The 13160-nt window shown below is 32.4% G+C and overlaps 1 protein-coding gene across 2 annotated transcripts; it reads left to right on the top strand.

The window, feature by feature from the left end:
• Nucleotides 1-440: 440 nt before the first annotated feature.
• Nucleotides 441-12281, top strand: LOC145268264 (small ribosomal subunit protein uS12m-like). 2 transcript variants are annotated; one of them, XM_080123623.1, is made up of 3 exons: nt 441-597; nt 9176-9264; nt 11884-12281. In XM_080123623.1, the coding sequence occupies exons 2-3, from the start codon at nt 9186-9188 to the stop codon at nt 12255-12257; spliced, it is 453 nt and encodes a 150-aa protein (XP_079979749.1). In that variant the 5' UTR covers nt 441-597; nt 9176-9185; the 3' UTR covers nt 12258-12281. The 2 variants fall into 2 exon arrangements, with proteins under 2 accessions (XP_079979749.1, XP_079979750.1); XM_080123624.1 differs by having other exon boundaries at nt 456-602.
• Nucleotides 12282-13160: the final 879 nt, after the last annotated feature.

Raw genomic sequence — 13160 nt, forward strand, 5'->3', positions numbered from 1 at the left:
CTTAATTAAATAAAGTAAACGAACAAAATATACATTTTTATATATTTATAACTATTTATTTAACAGAAAAAGAAACAATTTTTAAAAAGTGTATTATTGTCTTAACAGAACAAAATATAATTTTTTTAAAAAACTGAAACTTTGTCGCGTGTAAAGCGTAAAACTTGAAATATTTTTTTAAATATTTGAAAACATTAATAATTCGTAATATCACATTAAAAAAAACGGTCTTGTGCCCAACTTGCTTTGGTGGGGAAGCAAACAATAATTCGTAATATCGTGATTTAACGGTGTAAATGCTGATGTGACCCTTCTAGAGTTGTGTAACTTTGCCGGGCTTAACTGCAAGACTGCCTATATCTTTATCTTTTGGTGTGTTTGTTTTCAATTTTTGCCAAGGATTTAAAGTTTAAAGAAAAGCTCTTTTGTATCTGGTTTGTACTGCCCCCCCCCCCTCTACTACCGACTTGACGTAAAGGTGACTTTCATTGAGAGTTATCTCCCTTAGTTCGAAAATGGAGCACCGTTTTTAAATCGCAGTGAATATTTGCACGAAATCTCCCGAATTTTAATGCAGGACTTTTCACTCAAAAATTGGTAAAGTATGTTAGAACTGAAATGGTACTTATGCAGAATACGAACCGTGCTGAAATAATAACGTTATTGTTCAGAAACCTATTCTTAACATGAGCAGGATCAAGGCGTTTTGTAACTATTCTGTACTCTCACCTAACAATTTTAATAAACAAAAGATACCGTAAAAAGTGACCTTAACTTAAAAATACTATAAAAACAAAACAAAAACTAACCAACAAAAAGAAAAGTCGGTATATTCTCTGCATAATTACCACTAAAATATAAGTAAAATATCAGAAGACATTTTTATTTTGTTTTTCTAACCGTTTTATTTTTTAATGCAATGTTGTTTTTTTTTGTTAGTTTTTCTGTTTACTAACCCTCCTCCCCTAAAAAAAAAATTGCGAGAAAATTCGGTGCTTGTTCATGCGCTATTGTTTCAAATAGTATTTTCAAGTTTAATTAAAGTTTTATGATATCTTTTTTTTATTAAATGGTAAAGTAAAAGTACAGAATAAATACAAAACGCCCTCCCCCTTCCCATGTTAAGAATGGCTTTCTAAATAATGTTATTATTTCAGCATGGGTCAATAAGTGCACTAGTACCGAAAATTCATGTTATTTTGTTCCTATTTACTTGCTCTCCCACGAGCAGAGTTAGACACAAGCCCCCCTCCCCCCCCCCAAAAAAAAAGGGTATTCTGGATTGGGGTAAAAATACAATTATGAATTAATTCGCGTGTACTTAAAAAAAAAAAGTCAGTTGCTCTTTTTTTTTTTTTTCCATTATTTTATTGGGTTTGTATTACTGTACACATAGATTCGAAAAAGTTGTCAAAAAACATATATAACAAATAAATGTTATCAAAAGCAAGATAAGTTACTTTTCTACCAAACTGGATATATTTTTCGTGTTTTTATTCAATATAACATGTTTATTCAGCTGGAAAAACATAGTGTTTACCGATGTATTGGAAAATTCAAGATGGCGTCTGATTCTCTCTTTAACACGGTAAGTTTGGGAAAAGGTGTTATAAATAAAAACCCAGATAAAATACTGTTAAAAACTCGCTCAATATATGTTACCGTGACATAGGTTGACATATATTCGGCGGGGTTTTAATAGTATTTTGTATAGTTTTTTATTTATAACACCGTTTCCCAAACTTACCGTGTTAAAGAGAGAATCAGACGCCATCTTGAATTTTCCAATACATCGGTAAACACTGTATGTTTTTCGAGCTGAATAAATATGTTATATTGAATAAAAACACGAAAAATATATCCAGTTTGGTAGAAAAGTAACTTATCTTGCCTTTGATAACATTTATTTGTTATATATTTGTTTTTTGACAACTTTTTCGAATCTATGTGTACAGTAATACAACCCCCCCCAACCACCCCATGTTAAGAACGGCTTTCAGAATAAACACCCTCCCAACCTCCGCATGTTAAGAACGGCTTTCGAGGTTGAGGGGTATTTATTTCGAAAGCCGTTCTTAACATGGGGAGGTTGGGGTGTTTATAATACGCCAGGGCACGTAAAAATTTACTTTTTTTTTAAATCTTTTTGGACACTTTTTTTCGTTTATTGGCTTCTCTGCAATAGGTACTTCCAAAAACAATGTGAAAAAAAAGAAAGCATGATTCCGTGACGTCAGACTTGTGTTAACTATACCAACTCTGGAAAAGTAGAAGCGACTTAATGATTTCTTAAAACCTTTGTTTATTTTCTTCAAACTGTAATCAATAATTAATCTTTGTTATAATTTTGTTAGGTTTTACACAGTTTAATGACTAATAATATTATAAACATTTGTATATTAAATATCAAATACGGTTTTACTAAATGTTCATTTGGTTAACTACCGGCTTCCATACTTTTTGTAAAAAGAGACAAACAAAATATGCTTAATATTTGTGCAATAATATTTTCAAATCGGTTTTAATCTGGCGATAAAATAGCTGACAAGACCCCATTTTTATATTCAAACTTAATACTCAAAAATAAAAAATTAAACAACTAATTAAAAATGTATGTTGTAACTTTAACGGAACATTTTAAAATAATGGAATTTTTATCGTTTTAATCTTTTAAAAATTAATTAATTATTAGGAAGTTTCTTTTTCTTGGCAATTCAACTGATTATAGTATTAATTAGAAAAAACGTTATTTTTAAAAACATAATATTAAATTTATATCTTTTTTAATTGCAACTTCAAGGTAAGTTTTTGTTCAATACGTAAATTTAAATTTTTAAAAAATAAATGTTTTACTTATTTGAACTCATGTTTCATAATAAATAGAAATTTCGATAGATTTAAATATATTTTGTTCAAATTTCGAAAAAATTGGGGGACACGCACTAAAACAAAATACTCCCCCCCCCCCCCGTATATTTTACGAAAACTGCATTTTATATGTAATCCCATTCTAAAATGGATAAGTATCGAAAATTTCATATGCAAAATACTGTTAAAACCCCACCGAATATATGTCAGCCTATGTCATGGTAACATATATTGAGCGAGTTTTTAACTGTATTTTGCCTAGTCTTTTATTTATAACTCCTTTTCCCAAACTTACTGTGTCAAAGAGAGATTTGGGCGCCATTTTAAATGTTCCAATACATCGGTAAACACTGTATGTTTTTTGAGCTGAATAAACATGTTACATTAAATAAAAACACTAAAAACATATCCAGTTAGGTAGAAAAGTAACTTATCTTGCCTTTGATAACATTTATTTGTTATGTTTGTTTTTTGACAACTTTTTCGAATCTATGTGTACAGTAATACAAACCCTCATGATTTTTGATATTGTAAATACCCCACCCCACCCCTCTTCCAAAAATAACTGGTTTATTTTTCAGCTAAATCTATAACAAGCGGCACTTGAATGAATGGTTTATTTTATTTTTGCTACACCGTAATCACGTGATTAAAACTTTGCAGACAAAAACGAGGTTCAAATTTGGGAGAAAACAAGTCAAGGAAAACCTTATTGCCTCAGTTTAGAAAGGCTTCTCTGTGCTTGTTAAGATGGAGTCGACAGATCGATATTTTTTTAATATGTTGTTTTAAGCAAAAACAATATTACGTATTTAACTGTTATGTAGAAAATAGTATTGTATCCAAACATTACGAAAATTCATGGAGTAGAAAATTATTTAAAGTTAAAAGTAATTTTTCCAGAAAATTGGGTGCAATTGCATTGTTCTTAGATGCTAGATGGTGAAGAGTTCACACACAGAGGACAAAACTGGGAATACAAAGTTTAGATAACACCGACATTTGTAGCCTATAGCGATAGATTTTTTTTTTTACTAAAACACAATAACAGTTGTTCTCGATGAATCTTCATAATTTTTGAATATATTACTATTTTCGACATGACAATTTAAGTACATAATATTGTTTTTGTTTAAAACGACAATATTTTTTAAATCTGTTTACTCTATTTTAACAAGTACTGACTGAGAGCATGAAAACAGATACTACACTTTGCAAAAAAGACGAGTGTTTTGTTACTCTTCTATTTAGCATTATATACTTTTTCATTTTAAGAATAATGATCAGCACTTGTGCCGTTTTAACATCCTCAAGCACATTTGGAAAGCCATTCTTAATATAGGAAAGGGGGGGCCTTAACTTTTTTTTACAAATGAGTCACCACTTATCAAAGCCTGGAAGCTGCTCAAGGATAAGTGTTAATGGGTGTACAGTAGTCAATTGGAAAATGTAGTAATCGTTAGTAGTGGAAATTTGGTAAATTAGATTACTTAAAAGGACTGTTTATCAAAAACTTGAAATTGGACTTGAAGACAACCATATTGTAGTCAGTTAGAAAGCAGGAAAATGGAACAGAGTTCCACAGCCATGCAGTTTATGAAAGAAACTTTGTTCATGGAATCTACATTTAGGTTTAGGCACAGATAAAGCGTGGGAAATTTATTGATAGTGGTTTCAGCTAGACGAGTGTTTATCATGAAAGTCAGACGAGGGGAACCATAGATTGGAGCTCAGTAAAGCACTTGCCATGAAAAAAATGATAAACCAGAGACAGGCTTGCAACGGTTTTTCTGTATAAAAGAGGTTGCAGGGATGAGAAAATTGCATACCCCACTAGGTTACAAAGTCTATTTTGAACTCTGTCAAGTCAGGATAAGATGCTTCTAGCAGCTCTTGCCCACATGTGACAACAGTACTCCCTCTATCCTTGGACGTATTGGCTCTTATACAGGTAGAGAATTGCATCAGCAATGAGATATCTACTGGAGCGGTAGAAAGTTTCCACCATTTATCCAGCAGCCTTGGCAACAGATTTGATGCATGTGTTCTGTTCCAGATCAGGAGTAAAAATCAGACTCAGAAGATTGTCAAAACATGGAGCCTCCTCAAGACGAGAGCTATTCATTTCAATTGATGCCAGACGGGGATTAGAGCGCTGACGATGTAAAGATGCATATAAGTAACAAGCCACCTATTTCCTCATTGCACCACGTGATCAAGATCAGAGGAGAGAGAATCAGAGAGAACTTGGTCATTTACAGCCTTTAAAGTGTTGCCATAGATGGTAGTGTTGTCAGCATAAATATCTACGAATGATCTTAGGATGTGATTTGTAAGATCATTGATGTAGATTAGGAAGAGAGTTGAACCCAGGATGAACCCCTGAGGGACTCCAGCATTAATTCTGTGAACTTCTGACTTCTGCCCATCAACCACTACTCTTAAGAACTTATTAAAGAGAAATGATTTAATAATTGAAAAGACATTTTCAGCTATACAGTAGCTGGAGATTTTGTGGAGTAGACCTATATGCCATACCCTATCAAAGGCTTTTTATATGTCAGGTAATTGCCCAAGAAAGATAGCCACCATCGAGAGATTTGCTAATTCTATGAGATATGACTGTAAGCATATCTGCTGTAGATCTAGCAGAACGGAAACCATATTGCATGTCACTGAAGAAGTTATTTTTGCTTAGGTGGGTGACTACTTCTCTATTTAACACAGATTCCAGCAACTTGCTCATGACGCACAGGAGATTGATTGGTCTGTATTGAGAGGGAGATGATCGATCACCTGAAGTTTCAAATACTGGACATACTAATGAGGTTTTCCAGGGTGTTGGGAAGCAATTCTCCTTAAGACAATGCTTAAACAGCTTTGTAAGTATGGGAGCTACTTCTGGTTGAAGCTTTTTGGGTATTATAATAGGAATGCCGTCAGGGCCAGTTGCTTTACTGGAATCAAGGTTTTTGATTAGCTTAGCAACATCATGTTTTAATATTAATATGTTGCATACTGTGTTTTTAGCCACAGAAGGAAATACGGAGGTTGGCGGCCCTGATCGCATAGGCCCTGATCGCATTAGCTGCAAAAATACTGTTAGAAGCCCATCCAATATATCTCATAATAACATTTGAGTGGATTTCTAACAGTATTTTGTCTAATTTTTTTAGTTTTAACTCATTTTCAAAACATTGAATTTTACAAGCCAAGGGGCAACCATTTTTCTTGTTCTCACGTAAACGTTAGACATTTTGTTTGTTTAACCAATTGAATGTTTTAAAGTGAACAAAACCACTAAAACTTTTTCCAGATAGGTAGAAGAGTAACTTATCTTGCCTTTGTTATCTATTTTAATTTTTGACCACTTTTTTTGAATGTCCGGGGAGTGTAAAAAAAACTCTTATGGCCCAGCTGATTTAGAGGTTGATTATCTAAGGGAAATAACTCCCATGGACTAAGAAAAACAAAACATATTTAGGCCTTCTACAATATGTGGATGGTAGCCATCTTTTTTTGGTGTGTTTCACTAAACTGTCGTCAGGTGGCGCTTCTCAGTCAAAGAACAAGGGACAATTTTACTTCAATTCAAAAAATGTTTCGCAAAAAAAATCCAATGCTTTAATTCAAAAAAACGTTTCATTTAAATTATTTATTTGTTGTCGACCCTTCAAAGCTGCTCTAATTTGAAAAATGTTTCATTTAAATTATTTATTTGTTGTTGACCCTTCAAAGCTGCTGTAATTTGAAAAATGTTTCATTTAAATTATTTATTTCTCTGAAATAAAAAATGATTTTACTTTATAAAAATCCAATGTTGCTTTCATTACAAAATTGTTTTATTAAAATTATATTTTCTTATGTAGACTTTTAAATAAATGTTTTTACAATTATATATTGATACATTTTTATACAAGAAATGTTTTGGTTTTCAAATATTTTTCTGTTTGGAAAAAAAATTCTTGTTTGTTGCTTATTTGCCATGCTATTTGACCAAGAAGAAATTAGTTATCACTCCCTAACAATGGTCTATATACTGCAGAAGTGCTATATTTTGCAATAAATAACTTGGGATGCTAAAATCATTACTCGAACAATCAAACAGTTTTAAGTAAAAGAAAAAGAAAATGAAGACCTTCTTTCCATAAGAGAACGAAAAATAATATTACACAAATATCATACCTGAACACTCTATATATCTATAAAAGTGAAAGTGTGTGTGTGTGTCTGTGTACATTTCCCTACGCAATAACTCTGTCAATTTTCAGTCTACAGACTCAAAATTTGATATGCAGGGTATTGAGATTTGGGAAAATCTTTGTAATCCGTTTTCGTCCAGAAATTTGGTTGTTATGGGGTCAAAGTTCAATGATTTGACCTTTGAGAACTCTACCAAACTCCTCCGCCAATTTTGGATATAAACAATCGAAATTTTAGATATAGGTTCCTTGGACATGGATCTAACTTAATAACTTGATTTGAGTCTGAAACAATAAATGTTAAGGGGTCATAATAAGGGTCAAAGTTTAAAAAAATTGACCGCTTTTTTTTTCTTTTTTTCTTTTTTTTTTTTGCTCAACATACACCTCCAAACACCTGGGCAATGCTGGACTGAAATGCAAGAAAATAATTAAATTTGTTAATTAACGTACTCAAAACTGATAGTAAATAAACTCGTTCGGCAATTTCTATGACTAATTTAATTTTAAGTACATTTCCATATAAAAATGATAATAAAAACTATTGCTTTTAAATTTTATATATTTTCTTGTAAATAAAACCTTTTTTTTTTTTATTAAATAAAAAAAATCTTTATAAAACGTTTTTTTTTTTTTTTCATCTTTGTTTCTTTGAGGAGAGGTGTGCTCTTCCTGCTACCAACATGAGAAAACCAGGAGAAGACGACAACACAAGAGGTGGGGGGGGGAAAGATAGGCCACACGACCTGGCGGGAGTTACTGAACATAAATAGGGCCAGACTCTAAGGAAAAGAGGGCAGTATTTTGCTGATCCTTGATCAGTAAGCTATAATTTTCCAAACTCTACGGAACAAGTATATATATGCATACACACACACACACGAGTAGTTTCAAACGTAAGGCCTCCTATTTATTAACTCAAAAACTAAGATATTGAAGAGCTACAAATACAAGAGTGGTGCCATTAAGCAAGCAACCTTTTGTGCTCCATAATTTATTTTTCTACATAGTCACTACCATTTTTAATGCACTTTTGCCTAGCCTCTTTTGATGCCTTCTGCATAAAAGTCCAGAGCGTGCTCTCTCACACGTCTCTGTCACTGGGAAATCGAAGAACCCATCTCCTAACTATGCTGATATCAACTGCATTGGCTTTGTAAATGTTGAACAGGCACCGATGAATGTTGATCAGTTCAATTTTTTTCTGCATGGAGAAATTCAGTGATGCATCTCTGCTTCTGACGCATGTCAGTAACAGGTCTTGCTTTCTTAAAAGTCTCACATCGTCAATATCTGCAACAGAGAGATGAAACTTTCAAGTCACGAAGGTCACTCATCATAACAATGCAATTTGCGATCCCCTCTGATCCACTCAAGCAGAATAAAAAATAAGAGGCATTACTTTTGAAACATCCTTTTGATTATATTAGTTATGGGACGATTCCAATATTTTTCCTGGTTCCAATACAATTTCTGATTCTGATGAAACCTAAATATTTATTTTATTCTTTTATTTTCAGATTACATAAAAAATATATATATATATAGTATGCACATATATTTCAAGTGTTAAAATACACTTGGGGAGGTAATATATGGATTTTAATTATGTTAACAGTTTAAAATTAATAAATATTCGTTTTTATTCTCACCGCCAACAACGGAAAATTAATTTTTGCACAAAAAGGTCAAAAAACAATAAAAAGAATCGTTTTTAGCACCAGAAAAAGTGTCTGATACCCCCAAAAGACTTGATTCCGATTCTGACACAAAATATTATGTGCAGGAATTCTAAGAGTTGAAAAAGATGCAGTATGTTTTATAGAGTGATTCCAGTTTCTGATTGGTCGGTAGCAGATTGTTGTTCCATTTGATTGGTCTTTGCTGATCATCTTTCTTTAATGAAATCTTCTTGATATAATTTCTTTATATAATTAGTGTCTGTTAGTCAAGAAACATGTCCAAAATCATATTAATTTTTTTTTTTTTTTCAAATAATGTTAATTTCTGATTCTGATACCCCTAAAGTCCTGATTCTGATGATCCCAACATATATGTATTTCTGAAAAAAAAAAATCATTCTTTTTTTTTTTTTTAACTTTCAGTTGATTCAAAATGAGTTTCCTGATGACAACCTGCCGCCAAATATCTTCATTCCTTTTCAATAATCCTCTTTCTTCTCGATTGCTTCTCAGTAAGTAAAAAAAATAAACTCTTATTTCTTGCCAGTATGCTTTGTTTGGTATGAAAACCAGTAAAGAAAAAAAAATGTGGTCACTTTTTAACAGTGAAATCCCCATTTTTATACATGTGCTAACCAAAACTAAGCAGCAAATGCTCACATACTTCTCCTCACAGACAGCCTGATACGTCCACAATTTGGAATCATCAGTACAAATGGTTTATAATTTTTACAGTACAATTATTGGTCCCTTGACAAAAGGAGGGGGTGTACCTGTAAATTCATCCTTGTCCTTTCATCCATTCTTCTGTCCGCACTTTTCTCAATAACCATGCCTTGGAATTTTTTCAAAATTTTATCACAAACATTAAACATGATATGAGTAAAAAAAAAAGTAACAACAAATTTTCCAGGAAAACTCCGGTTACCCCTCTAGGGGTGCTTTTCAGGTTAAAATGGCTAAAATTGACACTCTTAAAAAAAAAAATGATGCCTTGGATTTTTATAAAACTTTCTGAAAAGTTGTAACTAACTGATTTCTACATAATTTTGTTCGTCTATACTTCGCAATAACTCGTGGGTGTGCCCCAGGGGCTCTTTTAGGGCTAATAAAAAACACCCCATTTTGGGGATTATTTTACCATATTTGTTCAAAATTTTCTGTATATGTCTAGCAGTTTTACATGGTGCTGAACTCAAATTTAAATATGTTAAGGCATTGGGAACTTTTGTGGCTAAATGATGGACTTAGTCATTTCTTTTTTGCATGGTGTAGAACTGAAATTTACATATGTTAAGGCCTAAAACTACATCTTTTTTTATTTTAACCAGGATTTGACGTTCCCTGGGGATTTTGGGGGCCAAATGGGGGGGGGCAGCAAGTAAATATCTTTCCTCATTTATTATCCCAAAAATATTGCAATGCTTTGTCTTATTTCAATTTTGATAAAAATCAATTATATGATTTTGATTCTAGAAAATGTCTAAAAAAATTTAGCTTAAGAGGTCTTAAGAAGAAACTGAATTTCAAAGAATATTGCTTAGTCAGTGTCTAATGACTATAGTTTAATGCAAATCTGAAATATTTGAATTTTAGCATGCAATATTGGGTTCTTTTTAATTATTGTAGCAGAACTTGAAAATTCGAAAAATATTGAATTTCAAGTGAAACCAATGGTACCTACTGAATTGTCATGTCACAGTAATAAACATATCCAACAATTACCAAAAATGATATGGTAGAAAATTAATTATTAATGAAAATAGTTTTTGAAGACAATTAGCAAAAATTGAGTTTTGCAAAAAAGAAACCGGAGAGTTCTAATTGTAATAAAAGGGAGGTAAATCTTTTCTGAAAACTGAAAATATTTGGCCAATTTAGCAAAACTTAATTTTTGCTAATTGTCTTCAAAGACTGTTTTCATAAATAATTAATTTTTTACCTTACCGTTTTTCGAAATTTTTGGATATGTTCATTATTGTATTAAGTAGATATCATTTGGTTCTCTTGAAATTTAATATTCCAATTTTTTAATTTCATTACAATGACGAAGAAGAACCCAATATTGTGCCCATATTATGTCCCCCTACAACCATTTAAATTGTTCCTAAGAAACTGAATTTTGAAAGATATTTATCAATACCTAGTGTTAAAATTTCACAAAAATTTATGTTATCTGAATTTTCATGAAGGACTTTCGCTTCACTTCCTTTGCATAAAACTAATTTAAACTAAATATAGCTCACATTTGAACCCTTTATGCCTAGCAGTTGGTTTAAAAATCTGCTGTTATATTTGCCGTAAATAAAGACCTCGCTAGAGATGAGTTTGTTTGAAAGTCAATTCCTTAGAGCTGTCCAACAGATGTTAAAGTAATAATGAATGATGATGATAATTCTCCTCCTCCTCCTCCTACTACTACTACTACTACTACTACTACTATTTCCTTTTTTTTTTTTTTTTTTCTCCTAACAAAACATATCGCCACTTAGATGTAAGGGGCTACTATTTTGGACCATGTCTAAGAAAGACTAATAAGATGTTGGTTTACATTACATTTAAACTTCTGCATATCAGTACAGTTAGGGAAGCAGGTAACAGGAAGGGAATTCCAAAGCCTAACTGTTTGAGGGAATAAACTATTTAGAGTAGAAAGCTTTCTAGCATTTAGGGACCTCAACAGTGAAGGGGTGTGATTTTGTTGCTAAGCGGGTTTGTCGGGGATATGTACGTCGAGGGAGCACAAGTGCAACAAGTTCATCAGAGCACATTCCATTAAAATATTTGTAAAGCAGGCACAGAGATGCAACATTACGGCGATGGGTCAGGGGTTGAAGCTAAGTTGACAAAGTGGGACCTATTAGATTGAAAACTCTTTTTTGGACCCTATCCAAGAAGTAGGGGCTAGTGGTAGATGCACTACTACAAAGTGCATCTGAAAAAGGTTATTAAATTGACAATAAATATTTAATAAATGTTTTTTTTTTCTTTCTCTTTTTTGTTTTGTTTTCTTAGTATAGAATATCAACTAGTGATAGGACGATTCCAATATTTTCCCTGATTCTGGTACAATTACCAATTCCAATTCTTATTCTTTAATAATAATCTTTTTTCTTCTCATTTCTTTCTAGATCGAACATTTTTTCAGCCAATGTTAGAACCCTCTCAAGAAATGTCGACCCTGCATCAGATGCACAGGAAGAAGTTCAAGAAAGATAAACCCAAGAAGCGACCAACGTTTGGAGTGCCATTCTTGCGAGGAATCGTTCTCAAGACATTAATAAAGAAGCCGAAGAAACCAAACTCTGCAAATCGGAAATGTGTACGCGTCCGGCTCAGTAACGGTAAAGAAGCAAACGCTTATGTTCCTGGTGAAGGACACAATCTTCAAGAACACAGTATAGTGCTTGTTCGTGGCGGACGTTTACAAGATGTGCCCGGGGTGAAGTTAAAGTGTGTAAGAGGGAAATATGATTTAGCCCATGTAAAAAAGGTTGCAAAGTAGACAATAAATATTTAATAAATTTTCTTTTTCTCTCTCTCTTTTTTTTTTTTTTTTTTTTTTTTTTTTTGTTTCGTTTTCTTAGTATAGCATTTTAGCTAATGATGGGACGATTCCAATATTTTTCCTGATTCTGGTACAATTACTAATTCCATACTAAATTCTTGATTCCGATTTTTTTTTTATAAATCTCTAAATACCTAATTATAGAATTGTTATTTTTCTCAATTACCGTAAAAGTGCATGTTACATGTGCAGATATTTCATCTAACGTAAAGTTACACATGTGGAGGTGATTTATAGATTTTAGTTTATGCTGATAGTTTAAAATCAATTATAATTCAATAACTTGAGTTTTATTTCTTCCGCCCTTCACACCAATAATTTCCTGGGTAAGGTTGACACTGTTGTCCAAACTTCCAACTTCTGTATACGTAACGCACCTTCTCTCAACTCCCAACGAACCTCTGCTAATTCAACTCATTTCTTCGAAATCCAACTTCAAAATGAACCTCCCTCTAAAAAATCAACCCTCTTTTATCTCCAACCAGCAGCATCTCATTTGCATATCGGGTGGTCACATTGCAGGCATATAAAGAGATAAGGCAGACATTTTTGTTTCTTTCTTATTCATTCATTTCATTCCATGACTGACCCGTTGAATTATGTACACGTGCTAATTAGGTAAGTCGCACGTTTCCCTACACTTATTGAATACTTATTTTTTTATCATTATTACCATCAGTGGCAGATTGTGCTTTAAACAAAATCACATAAGAAAGACAATTAAAAGAATCGTTTTTGGCATTGGAAAATAAGATACATTTTTTTCCAATACTGATTCCGATACCCTTAAATGTTCCCATTTTTCCGATTCCTGATTTTTGGATTCTGGTTAATTGTCCC

This window comes from Euprymna scolopes, chromosome 43, assembly GCF_053919585.1.
Source record: "Euprymna scolopes isolate OS-2025 chromosome 43, ASM5391958v1, whole genome shotgun sequence".
In the NCBI taxonomy this organism is placed as follows: Eukaryota; Metazoa; Mollusca; class Cephalopoda; order Sepiida; family Sepiolidae; genus Euprymna; species Euprymna scolopes.